The 12787-nt window shown below is 44.7% G+C and overlaps 2 protein-coding genes across 5 annotated transcripts in view; one reads left to right on the top strand and one right to left on the bottom strand.

Annotated features, from left to right (window-relative positions):
- Positions 1 to 9699, top strand: part of INPP5F (inositol polyphosphate-5-phosphatase F) — an 88595-nt gene extending 78896 nt beyond the window's left edge. For 2 of the 4 annotated variants that reach the window (XM_084757626.1, XM_084757628.1), the window contains 5 exons: positions 3066 to 3137; positions 4543 to 4616; positions 5087 to 5215; positions 5706 to 5793; positions 7466 to 9699. In XM_084757626.1, coding sequence (XP_084613752.1) covers positions 3066 to 3137; positions 4543 to 4616; positions 5087 to 5215; positions 5706 to 5793; positions 7466 to 8612 — 1510 coding nt within the window. In that variant the 3' untranslated portion in view covers positions 8613 to 9699. Of the gene's footprint in view, positions 1 to 1509; positions 1766 to 3065; positions 3138 to 4542; positions 4647 to 4689; positions 5055 to 5086; positions 5216 to 5705; positions 5794 to 7465 lie in introns of those variants that run through there. The other 2 variants (XM_084757629.1, XM_084757627.1) reach the window with 2 other exon arrangements.
- A 1640-nt stretch (positions 9700 to 11339) lies between these two features.
- MCMBP (minichromosome maintenance complex binding protein) overlaps positions 11340 to 12787 on the bottom strand; it is a 45470-nt gene continuing 44022 nt past the window's right edge. The window contains exons 15-16 of the mRNA XM_084757671.1: positions 12282 to 12370; positions 11340 to 11714 (exon numbers count right to left, since the gene is read on the bottom strand). Of these exons, the coding sequence (XP_084613797.1) occupies positions 11588 to 11714; positions 12282 to 12370 (216 nt within the window). The 3' untranslated portion in view covers positions 11340 to 11587. The remainder of the gene's footprint in view (positions 11715 to 12281; positions 12371 to 12787) is intronic.

Raw genomic sequence — 12787 nt, 5'->3', positions numbered from 1 at the left:
AGAGGCAGGCGGATCTAAGTGATTTTGAGAGCAGCCTGATTTATCTACACAGTGATGCCACCATCACTGCATCGTGTGTGTGTGTGTGTGTGTGTGTGTGTGTGTGTGTGTGTGTACATGCAACTTGCCCAGACACAGTTTTGCCTGCGTGAACGATTTGGTTTGGATGGAACCCAGGTCTTGAGACTTGCGGGGAAGTATCTTTTCTGGTGGTGCTATCTGTCAATCCTTTTGTCTTTTTGTCCCTGAACTGGAATAATTTTTTTTCAAGACCAGGGCTAGGATTAGGGTGTAGGGAGTAAGACAGGGAGCAAATGCAGGAGTGGATTGTCGTTACATAAATATTTGATGTGTTATTCTCTATGCTATTGTGTTATTTTAAAAATACTGTAGTTTTGTATAATCCTAAGGACTGTTTCGTCAGCGCATTAGGTTTCGCCGCATTCACTGCAGTATCGGTAGCGAAAAACTGTCTGGAAAGCCGTTTACCAGAGCCTTATGCAGGAGAGGCCAGAAGCGGCCATAGGAACTGTCCAGCGCGTGCCGCGGCAGGTGCGCATTGCGGCAACGCAGCGCTCGGCCGGCCTCACAGTCCATCCCTGCAGACACGGGGCAGAGGCAGCTCTCCTGGACTGTATCTTTCCAGCCTGCACTCTTGCCGCCTCAGTTGCCACAGAACAGGCTTTAGTGACTGGAAAGAGGCTTGGTTGGGTTCGAAAGGAACTAGGAGAGCTGCAGACAGGTGCCTGAGCACCTGCCGAAACCGCGGCTGCCGACTGCGCCCGGCACAGCTACCCTCCGCAGGGTTTTTGCTGGGCAGCAGCAACCACGCGGCAACTCTCTGTCCGCCAGACTGCGGTAAAGGCGTAAGCCAGAAGTCCCCCCTCCCCATCTCCACGGGCCGGGGTCTATATTCTCGGTGGAGGGTGCCGCGGGATGCGCAAGATGCAATGCGCACGCGCATTGGCAGCCAGCCGCAGCGGAAGTGGGCGTGACTGGCGAAGGCTTCGCAGCGCCATTCTCTGCAGGCGCGAGGTGCGGTGCAGACCGAGGATGCCGCGCTCGCACAGGCAGCCGCCCCCTGCGCCTCGCGCTCCCCCAGCCAACGCTGCGGAGCCCAAGTCTGATGGCGTTCTCGCCATGACTTTTAAGATTTTCCTCCTTTTTGCAGGACTTATGGTTAAAGTACCTGTGGGGCTGTATTTTTCCTGTAAATTACTTCTTTTCCAAAGCCTGATGTTAATGTCCCCGGAAGACAGCGCCTTTTACGCGACCATTGTCTCCGTCGTTGGGCTGCATGTGGTTTTGGCAATTTTTGTTTTTATAGTGTGGAAGGAAGGTTTGCCACAGTGGCGGGAAAACAAGAATGATTAGGGCAGCAGCTAGGAGCTGCAATGCTGGGGGTGGGGGGGAATTATACATAAGGGTTTTTGTTTTTTTTCTTGTTCGTATCAAATGTGCTTTTTCTTTTTTTTTAAAGGGTAGGGGGTGGGTATATGGGCAGGGGGGATTATTTACTGCACCTAAGACTGCAGTAAAAATGGGGTGGGAGGGGAAAAAAGGCCGACAACATTCGACCGCTTGTTTCGTGCCAAATGCTTTTAGATAAGGACATAATGTTTTTGACTGATGTAAATACTCTAGAATAGGCAGCCAGGATGGAAGTGACGCTGTAATTAGATGTTTTTTTGTGTGTGTGTAAAAATTGTGTCGTGATGTAATTTTTGTGACGTGGCTCGGCTCAAGCAGCAGTTTTCAGAATGCAGTAAGTATCCGTGCAAAAAGCTCAATTCCATTTAGTGTATCATTCTGCGTCATTTTCTGCTAAGCCACCAGGATCTCTGATTTTGTGGTGTTCTCTTACTCAGATATTGGCTGCCAGAATCAGGTCGTGGTTTATTAGGTGCTACTGTGTTAGTTCATTCATTGATGTCTTCAGTGTAGGGGAACATGGAGGAATTAATTTCAATTCAAACTGATGGACTTAGGCTGCAACAAGATGGTGCTGATGCAGAAAACCCGAGGTGACGGTGTTGGTAAACCCGCTCTTCCCTGCAGGGCCCTCTAACAGTGACCTCATTCTCAGGCAAATTAGCAGCTTAAATTTCACCTCCAATTGATATTTCCTATTTGAGTTGTTCGTTTTTGCTACTGCTTTGATAATAAGAGCTAGCAGATGGGTTTGAGATCCTAAGGCAGGAATTTCTTGACGTGAAACCTGACGATCAGCTGTCAGAATGCATTTTTATCAACTTGGCTGGAAAGGCTACTCGGGCCAGATTAGATATTGGGTTAAAATGTTCATTTCAGTTTATATTATTCCTGTTTGTCGGTTATTTGAATATTTCAGTCCTTGGCCATTTCCATGTCAGAAATTCTCAAATTGTGCATTTTGCTATAGTCTTTCTTGGTTTGGTGGTTCAACACTCACCTGAATTCTAATGCTTTGGTATTTGGAGTGGAGAATGTAACAAAATGGCCTGAAGGTAGTGCTTACTCATTCCTTGAAAGCCAAGTGAAATTTATAGTGAGAAAAACGGAGTGTGGCTTGCCTTGCTTCACGTTCACAACTGTTGAATTTATCTGAGACTATTCCAGAATAGCTGTTTTCTAGTAGTGCAAAAAATATCCTCAGTGTCTAGTATGCTATTTTGAACACTGGCAAACATATGATTTCTCCTTCTGGGTGTCACGTTTTCTTTCTTCTTCCCAGTAACCACCTCTCTGTCACCGTCCATTTTTTTCCCTCCCGCCCCCCCCCCAATTATCCTTTTTTCCTTTGAGGACTGCTCCCCCTGCTGGTCGTGCCTGAACAGACCTCCCTTTGGCTCTGGCTCTCCTTTACGCAGATCTGCTCCCACCTCAAAGGTGGGGTTGGGGAAAGATGTTTAAGATTATTTTTGCCCCCTCAAATGGATAGATTGCCTTTGTATTAAATTTAACTTCAGAAGTAAAACTATTTCATTTTCATTTGTTCCCCTGGGCAACCTTTTGTCATAGTAGGAATATGCTTGCAAAAAAAAAAATGTGGATGTAAATAATTTCTCGGGTGTCCTGTCTGCCAGCCTCACTGACGCTGCTCACAGGGAGGTGGACGTGCTGCTGCTGCTTTCTAACTCCGCCTACTACGTGGCCTAGTAAGTCGCCATTGATTTAAAGCTTTCAGTTTGTTTTTGGAAAATATTTGCTTTTGAAAATTCTTAACATTTTTTTGTCCTCATGTATATACAAAAATCTCATTGAGCCTTTAAAATAATCATCTTTGAAAACTTGAGTTATTTATCACTGTTTGAGCTTAGTATTACTTGGAGTTCATCAAAGCCTGGGCACTATGCACACATAATTTTCTTTTTATGAGTGGCCATGTATCATGGCTTGTCTTACTGTATTTTCCCCCCATTGTTAGACACTGAATTCCTTGTCGCTTTTTGCCACGGGATGATGCAGCTCTGCGGATGTACAGCTTGTGTGTGCGCATGTGCACACGTCAGCGTCTCCATGGTTACAAGCATATGATTATGTGACTTTCAGCGTCTCCTTGGTTACAAGCATATGATCAATTATGTATGTGACTTTGGTGGTTAGCACCATCTCCAAAAAGGCAATTATCTGTGCCAGTACCAAAGCTGAAGTGCTTGTTCCATGAGCTGCCCAGGGTGCAGCTTCAATGCGTATTTCCTGAGTAAATGCCCCCTTTATTTTCTGCTTGCTTTGAACTGCCATTTTCCTGTCATTCCACATGCCTATGGCACAGGCTACAACTGTTTTCTTCTTTGATTTGGGGTATCAAACCCATCTGTTGTATTATTCCTTAACTAAGGTGTTTTAATGTGTGTGTGCTACTTTAATTTTAATTAGGTTTGTTTTCATTTTGTGTTTATAAAACTGAAAATTTTTTTTGCCTTGTAATTGATTTCTTTTTGTAAACATTTCCATTAGTTGTTATCTTAAATTTTACTTTCCACCACCCCCACCACTCCCAGACAGGGTCTCTCTCTCTCTCTCTCTCCCTCCTCAAGAGAGGGTTTCCCTGTATAGCCTTGGTTGTCCTGGACTCACTTTGTAAACCAGGCTGGATGCCTCTGCCTCCCGAGTACTAGGGCTACAGGCGGGTACCACTGCACCCAGCTAGGGTCTCCCCATTATGTAGCCCTACCTGGCCTGGAACTCAGAGAGATCCACCTGTTTCTGCCCCCTGAGTGCTGGGCTGTTACTTTTTTTTTTTTTTTTAAGATTTATTTATTTTGTATGCCTGCACATGTGCCTGAACTCCAGAGGAGGGCATCAGATCACATTATAGACAGTTGTGAGCCACCGTGTGGTTGCTGGGAATTGAACTCAGGACCTTTGGAAGAACAGACAATGCTCCGAACCGCTGAGCCACCTCTCCAGCCCTGGGCTGTTACTCTTATTTTATAGTTCTTATGTTTTGCTTTGTTCTAGAATGTGTGCTGCATGTGGTAGCTTGTTATAGTGCACCTCAGCTTTGGCACTAAGGCCAAGACATCTGGCTTTTAACCTCCTTTCACTCCCTTTCCCTAGTTGCGATGATGAAGTTGATAAAGTAAACCAGTACCAGCGACTAAGCCTAGAAGACCTGGAGAAGATAGAAATAGGTAAATGCTGGCACATGACGTAAGCCGCAGGCCGGGGTTCTCCGAGCCGTCTGTGGTGGTGCGTGTCCCGCAGGCCGGGGTTCTCCAAGCCGTCTGTGGTGGTGCGTGTCCTGCCTCTTCAGTGATGTGCCTCATGAAGACAAGTCCAGGGGCCAAACAGCTTAAGCAATTACGACAGAAGGAGTGTTCTTGTGGCCTCATCAAATCACACGTTCATAGGAGAACAGGGGGCATATAACTGAGGGGTCTCTGGATGGCGGGGATATGTACATGTGTGAACTGTCATAGCGAAACCCATGGCTAACGCATGCTATAAAAGCATTTTCACAAATGGACACGCGCTTATATCTTATCTCTGCTTAGATTATGAATAGAAATATGCTCAGTTAGCTGATATTATACGTGCATTTGAAGTAAAGGATGAGAATGTTGTGTGAAAAGCACCTTTGACCATAACTCGTTTCTGTTAGGTCCTGAGCCTACTCTTTTTGGCAAACCAAAGTTCTCCTGCATGCGCCTGCACTACCGGTGTAATGAAGCAAGTGGCTACTTCCACACGCTGAGAGCCGCACCGCGAAGTCCTGAAGAAGATGGGAAAGGTGAGATTACTCGGAGATCTTTTAGTAAAAGCGTTGTGTCTACTATAAGCCCATTGTGTGGGACACTGTGTGGGAGAGCTGGTTTCTAGGAAGATGGCTCAGGAGGATTGTGCTCTGAGATATCCCTCTTCCCGTTGTTGGAATGGAAGGTGTAGTCGGCAAGGATCTGGGCAGTACTGAGTTGTAGTGTTAGCAGCAAACAGGGCCGACTCCTTGTCCGTGGGTGGGTGCTGCCCCGGCGTCCAGCACAGTGAGTCCTAACAAATGTTTAACTGCTGTTTGTTCAGCTCTATTGCTCTCGATTCTTCTGTTAAAGTCATCACTTAGAACACGTTGAATTAGTAAAGTGGAGGATAGCGAGCAAATAACAGTTTTCTCTAAGCTAAAGGTAATAGACTAGTATTTAAATCCGTGGCCACACATTGGCTTCGGGCTGGTATTTTCTTGTGCCTGGAGGAATTTGCTGAGAGCTGTTGTGTTTGGGTTTCAGATACTCTGCAGTGCATTGCAGAGATGCTACAGATCACCAAGCAAGCCATGGGACTGGATGTCCCCATCATTGAGAAGAGACTCGACAGGTCAGTGTCAAGAGTGGGGACATCACTCAGAGCCAGGTCAGGTGGGGCACATCTGGAACCACAGCATCTGGGAGGCCAGACTGGGTAGAGAGAGCCTGTCCTAAAACAGTGAAAGCCCAGAGTTAAAAAACAACAACAAAACTCTACACTGTGTGAGTGCGCTGACATCACTGTTCTTAAGAAGCACATCCATACAGCGCATGCAGTTTAAACCGCATTTGAGTCTGGCATTACGAACCTGTGCCACCAGACACCGTCTGCGCTGTGCGGGAGACTGGGTCCATGGTCGCATGCATGCTGGCAAGTCTCTACCAACCCAGCTAAAAGCCCTTTTTTGTGGTGAGACAGGATCTCACTAATAGCACGGTCTAGCTTCGAAGTCTTGCTCCTGCCTCAGCCCTAGCATGTAGAGACGATGAGGAGACCAGCCACTGTGTTGACTGAAGACTCTGTGGCCCTTGGCACAGACTTAAGATGAGAATGACCGTCAGAAGGGTCACACAGAGTTAACTAATGGTAGCGCACACAACTTTCAAATCCAACCACCGAACAGTTTGCTTGTGCCTGTTATCTTCTCGTGCTTGGCTGATTTCCTTAGAAGAGGATCCTTAACTCTACAGCACCTTACAGACCTCATCCTCAGTCTGGAGTCCTTTAACCACCCAGGCTTTTATTTTCTCAAATGACAGCACGTTTCAATAGCCAGATGTGCTTAGTGCAAACACGAGCACTTCACTTGCTAAGTAGTGCATGGCTCACAGTACTTGAGAGAAAGTCCTTTCTGCTCTGGCCACAGGTGATGCTGTTTCAGCTCTTAAAAGTGACCAGAGAACGCATCCCAGTGCCACTGGTGTGCAGAGGAAATAGCGTCTTAAACACTAATTCCTGCCAACAGGTCATTTCACATTTAGTGTGGACTTTCCCTTCTCCTGAACAATGGCCAGGCTCCTGCTCCACCGGGGTAGGAGAGCTTCCTCTGCCTTGTGACAACACTTCAGGAACCTGTTCTTCCTGCAGTGCTCCTGTGGCATGTGGCCCTGTGCAGATGTGCACACAGACACTCGATGACAAAGGAGAGAACACAGATTTGCTATATTAAATACCTCAGATCTTTAAGAAAAAATTGTAACTGACAGGAGTATATTCCTACAGGTTCCCAGCCAGCAAGCACTCTGCATCAGTGCTTAGAGCCACTGCACGGAGCATGTGTTAGACTTGTGGTTGTCAGAACAGTGCTGGCCTTTGAAATGTGGCCAGTCCAGTTCAGTTATGCTGTAATAGTGCACACTGACTGTTTTAAAGAGGACCTAGATACAAATCTTTTTATATATCTGTGATGAGGTGTACTATTTTGTATATGACATGCAAAATTTTAATTCCACCTTTTTTTTTTTTTTGGGTAGCTGCTAGAAAGTTTGAGTTACATTTCTAACGAAAACACCATCCAACTCTGGTTATCTTATCAGTTAACCATGCCTCGCTTTCAGGAAGTCTGGCCTAAATACAAAGCATTTCCACTTTAGTTGTTATAAGTATTTTCAGATTCCAAATAGGCATATTTGGAATATCTATATTCTAAAATATAGGTATTTTGGATTCCATGTATAAATCCAAGATTATGTATTATGATTATAGAAGAAGTTAACCCTTTTATTTTTCCTCTAACTTATAGGAAAAGCAGTAAGCCTCATGAAGACATCATTGGTATCAGATCTCAACACCAAGGCTCTCTGGCCCAGGGGAAAAGTTTTTTAATGAGCAAGTTTTCATCTCTAAATCAAAAAGTAAAGCAGACCAAATCCAATGTGAACATTGGCAACCTACGAAAATTAGGAAACTTTACAAAGCCTGAAATGAAAGTTAACTTTCTAAAACCAAACTTAAAAGTCAATCTTTGGAAGTCAGATAGTAGTCTGGAGACCATGGAAAACTCAGGAGTGATAAGTACCAAGGTCCAGGGGGAGTCTGACGGGGACATGTCTTCAGATAATGACTCCTACCACTCTGACGAGTTCCTCACAAATTCCAAGTCAGAGGAAGACAAGCAGCTAGCCAGTTCCTTAGAGAGTACAGGGCCAGTAGATTACATTCTCCCGAGCTGTGGCATCATTGCTTCAGCACCTAGGTTAGGCAGCCGGTCCCAGTCCGCCAGCAGCACCGACATCAGCATTCACGCTCCCGCAGAGGCTACTGCTGGTCCTGGGAGTGGGTTTGGAAAAGGCCAGGAGTCTCCCTTGAAGAAAAGTCCTTCTGCCGACAACCTGTGTGTACTGACTGGCTTTGCCAAGCCTGTGGATGTGTACTGCCACCGATTTGTGCAGGATGCACAGAACAACGTGATTGAGCTGTCAGAGACCAGGTCTGTATCGCAGAATAGTGAGGAAGGAACCCAAAAGACGAATCACGTTTCTAACGAAGAAAGCCAGTCAGAATCAGTGGGACAGATGCCTTCTCGACCGTCTCAGCTAAGTGTCTCCTGCTCTGTGACAGGCCCACAGCTTTTGTCAGCTGAGCCAGTTAATGCCGTGGCCCCTCAGAAGACCCCCAGCTCCGGGTCCAGCCTGCTGGAGCTTGAGGCAGGGCTTTGTGCAACTCCTTCTTCAGAGAGCAGCAGCAGAGCAGTCTCTCCCTTTGCAAAGATCCGTAGCTCCATGGTCCAAGTTGCTAGTATTACCCAGGCTGGGCTGACCCACGGGATAAACTTGGCAGTTGCCAAAGTTCAGAAGAGTCCAGCCGAACCTGAAGCGGTTAATGAAACTCAGCAAAATGAACTGAAAAATATGTTTACACAATGCCAGACAAGAATAATCCAGATTTAGATTTTAGTTACAACCCTATGGCTTTTATTTAAAAACTGAAAATGAAGTTTTCAACTATCAGGCTGTTTTAACGTGTACTGAGTTTAGGGATTTCAGATTATGTTTACTGGAGATTATTTTTACAAGGAGTCTGAATGTGAGCAGATTTCCAGATGTGTAAGTCAGGACCACAGCTGTCACCCTAGACTAGACGGCAGAGAAGCTAATCCACTAGGGTGGTTTGCTCATCTCACTCAGAGGCGCAGGGAGGAAGCGAGGCTGGTGTTTGGAGCAGGGAGATGGCCTGTGGACACACTATCTGAGGCATCAGTGGTTTTCTGCTCTGTCAGCTCACTCCTTTACACTGCCTCTATAGGGGAAATTAGACGTTTAGGGTTTAGTGACTATAAAGTGATACCTAGTGTGCAGAAGTATCTAAATTTTTTTTTAAAAAGCAGTATTGCCGGGCTTTACCATTCTCTATGAAGTTGAGAACTAACAATGGTGAAACAAAGTATTTTCATTTGATCCCAGTTTCTCCCATATTTTTTTCTTCTCTCAAATTCCTAAACAAATACAGGCTTGCCTGTCATAAAGTACACCTGCTGCAGTTACATAAAATCATGTATATTGACTGTAGGAATCTCTAAAAGAAAGGTCGCGGTTTAACTCTTTCAAGGGGGACACTGAGCAGCTCTTGTGGGTTCAAGAACCAGGAAACATAGCTAACGTGCTGGCTAATGCAGTAACTGACCACCCAGAACACTGGCCTCTCCTGTAACGCAGAGTAAGAAAGCTGTACAGCACATCCCGGCACGGTCTCGGGCATCCTTTAGAGCCTTACTCTGGTTAACCGACTCTCAGCTTAACATTATGTCTGTTGAAACTCTGATAAGCATTCCGCTTTTGTTATTTATTACAAGTGTCAGTCTTGTGACTATTAAAGTACCACTGTAATTTAAAGCATCCATGTGTGTGAGAATTTCTTGTATAGTAAAGTTTGCTATAACCAAACACTTGTTTGGAACTTTTTTCAATTACGGTGTTCTTATAATTTAAAACTGTAAACTGTATTTTAAATCCCAAACATTAAAAACTGAATGCTCCAGTCTGGTTTTTCCCACTTTTTTTCTTTAGGGTCTTCAGAATAATTGAGTATTAACCCAAGGTCAGGTGGCAAAATACAATGCATGTTTGGGTTTCCACAGAAATGAACCATGAAGAGATTTGACAACAGGAATTAAAACAGTGGTTATTCCCAAAGAGACACACAGGTGTCTGGTTAGGTTAACATCTTGCCTTACAGTCATGTGTGGAGGAGGCATGGGAGAGGCAGTGCCTCAAAAGGCTGAAGATTCCAGTCTCTCCGAGTTCGACTTGTGTAGACGTTGTCCTGTGCTTTTAACTCATGAAAAATAATGTGGGAAGTTTATTTACTGGCCAGGGTTACTCAAGGGAGCTTTTCTGCAAGACCAAGCAAAACTGTGACTGCTCTTTGGTGAGTTACAGTTTACATTGGGACAATTTGACAAGACAAACCACAAACTTTGTTCTAGGACAAAGAAAATGCATTTTCAAAAATCTATGTGACCATTTTATTTTCAAAGGTTTAAGGAAGATCTTGTCTACCAGTTATAAAAATGAAAACCAGTTAGAATTCTAATATGAACAATATTTACATTAGCTTATAAAAAATAGATTTGAGGTTAGGAAAAGAAAGCCGAGCAACTAGTAGTTTGTATTCCCTTTCCTTAGGCTAACCCCATAACTTACCAAGGTTGACTGACCCCCTTTCCTTGGTTAGCAATGTCAGTGCAAGCCTCCTTAGCAGAGGAAAAGTCAGGGGCCAGTGCATTCCTGTGTTTCCAGCTGGATTCATCTTCAAACGTAACAGGTTAACAGCAATGTTCTCACCTTTCTGTAGTCTCGATGCCACAATCACCTTCATACTATACTAACTTGCAAATTTTAAGTACTAACATTTTTGTTTATTTGAAAGTACACATATCAAAATAACTGTACGGGCCTTCAGTGCACTAGCAAATGGTGTTACATATCTAACACACTTAGAAACTGATAAACATTAAAAGATCAAAATCCAGTACATTAATCAAGTCAGCCAAACAACAAGGAAAATGATTAAAAGTCCCCACTGCCTGCAGGCTGGGGATGTAGTCCAGTGCTAACCCGTGTCTAGCATGTGTAAGAGGCCAGGGTTCAATACACAGCACCATAAAGAAAAGATCCTCCTCCTCCTCAAAGCTTACTATTTAAATAGCATTGTTGTTTGTTTGAGCAAGGCCCCATGAAGGCTCTATTCCCTTCACAGTCCGTCAGAATAGTTCCCAAATGCAGGATATGAGGAAAGTTAAGGACAACGTAGCCATCTTCACAGAGCTGCATTTATTCCATTAAAAGACTCTTGTGTTCTGAGTGTCCTTAATGAAAACAAAATAGTGATCACAGTGATTTTTTTTTTTTAATGACTTGGCAAAATCAATTGGCAACTCTACCCCCCGAAGTCTCTGGAGGTAGTTCTGGTCTGTGAAAAGCCCAGTTCTGCAGGCCGCTAACAGAGGATAAGAGGAAGAGATGTGGCAAATGACACGAGGCCACGTGACTCAGTGGTAAGTACATCCCGAACTCAGCACACTCAGACCCATTCTGAACGCACACAGCTCCTCCACAACTTTTCAGAACCTGGCCTAAGATGTGGCTGTGGCTAAGGAAATGGTATGATCAGCAACATTATCATTATTAAACCTTTAATATCAAATACACGTTTGTACATCATAACTAATTATAAAACAAACTCCAAAACTCCATAAAACCAGTAAGGTAAAAGCCCTTACAGAGATCATATAAACTTTAGGTTTCACCAGACTTGATTTCAGGAAAAGTCATCTTTTGGGGTACAAAGTATCTATAAAACAATGTGGTATAAAGAAATCTGGACAGCACAGCACGCGGCTGCCGCTCCCCTCAGGCTCGGAGCTCTACAGCTCGTTCCCGTTGACGCTCTGGTGCTGCTGAAGCCGGTTCTTCCTGGAGGACTCTAGCTGCTTGGCTCGGAGCCATCGCTCTCTGGAAAGTGTCGTCTGGCCGGCACTCAGAGACAGAAACCTGGTTTGAAATGTTAAAGTTACCTAGGGTTAGGATTGTTAAAAGTTTTAAGAACTAGGAAAGCTATCAGGAGACAACACATGAGTGCTACACAGAAGCAAAGGCCAAGTGTGACCTCACAAAGAAATCCTCCAAGAGCCAGAATTAGAGGAGGCTTTTACTCTTAGAAACGTGGCGATCACACCTGTCCTACCTCGGAGAACACTGCTAAACATAAACATCCTCAGTGACCACTTCCATTAGGTGGTGGATTAGGTGGTGGTGTTGGTGTGTGTCAGGAATTTTCCTCAATCACTTTCTTATTCACTGAGGCAGGGTCTCTCCATTGAACTCGGGGCTGGCTGACTTTCTAGCCATTTTGCTCTGGGATTCCTTGTGGCCATGCATACCCAGATTTTTAAGTGGGATCTGAACCTCAGGGATTTGTCCTCAGGCAAAAGCTCTGCCCATCTGCTCAACCCTAGAAGGCAAGGTTCCTGAGGTTTTAGAAGTCAGCCTCAGATGCTGCTGAATAAAACAGAACTGCGGCCAGTAGAAAAGGAATGCTTTCGGATGAGCACGACTTACCGAGCTACCACGAGCAGCTGGTGCAGATCATCAGCTGTGATACTCTGAGGGTCATTTTTACGCATTTCTACAAAATCATCTTCAACCGCCTGTATCAAGAGAGTAATACACTTGTAAAAGTATTCCTTCAAAAATGGTAAGTGCATTTCAAAACTATTTCCTTTATTTGCTGTAAAGAAAAAGAAGCATGGTTCTTGACTAAAGTAAAAATAATGATGGACAATGAGGAAAGATGAGTAAAAGAGGAAGAAGCAAAACTTAAGCCCCATCACAAAATGCAAGATGGAAAACATTCTACATTCAGCTCAGTCCTGCTTGAGAAGGCCAAATGAGCACAGGGCCAGCATCCTGCACAGTGTGAAGCCAATTACCGGGAAGAGATAGCAGAGGATCTGGCACAGCAAAGGGTAGGATGGTGTGATGGTGCACACTTGTAATCCCAGCACTGAGGAAGCTGAGAGAGGAGGACCGTAAGTCACATGACTGCCTGGGGCCAATACAGAGGA

This window comes from Acomys minous, assembly GCF_964271855.1.
Source record: "Acomys minous genome assembly, chromosome: 2".
NCBI classification, from domain to species: domain Eukaryota; kingdom Metazoa; phylum Chordata; class Mammalia; order Rodentia; family Muridae; genus Acomys; species Acomys minous.
This window is presented reverse-complemented; position numbering and strand designations above follow the sequence as displayed.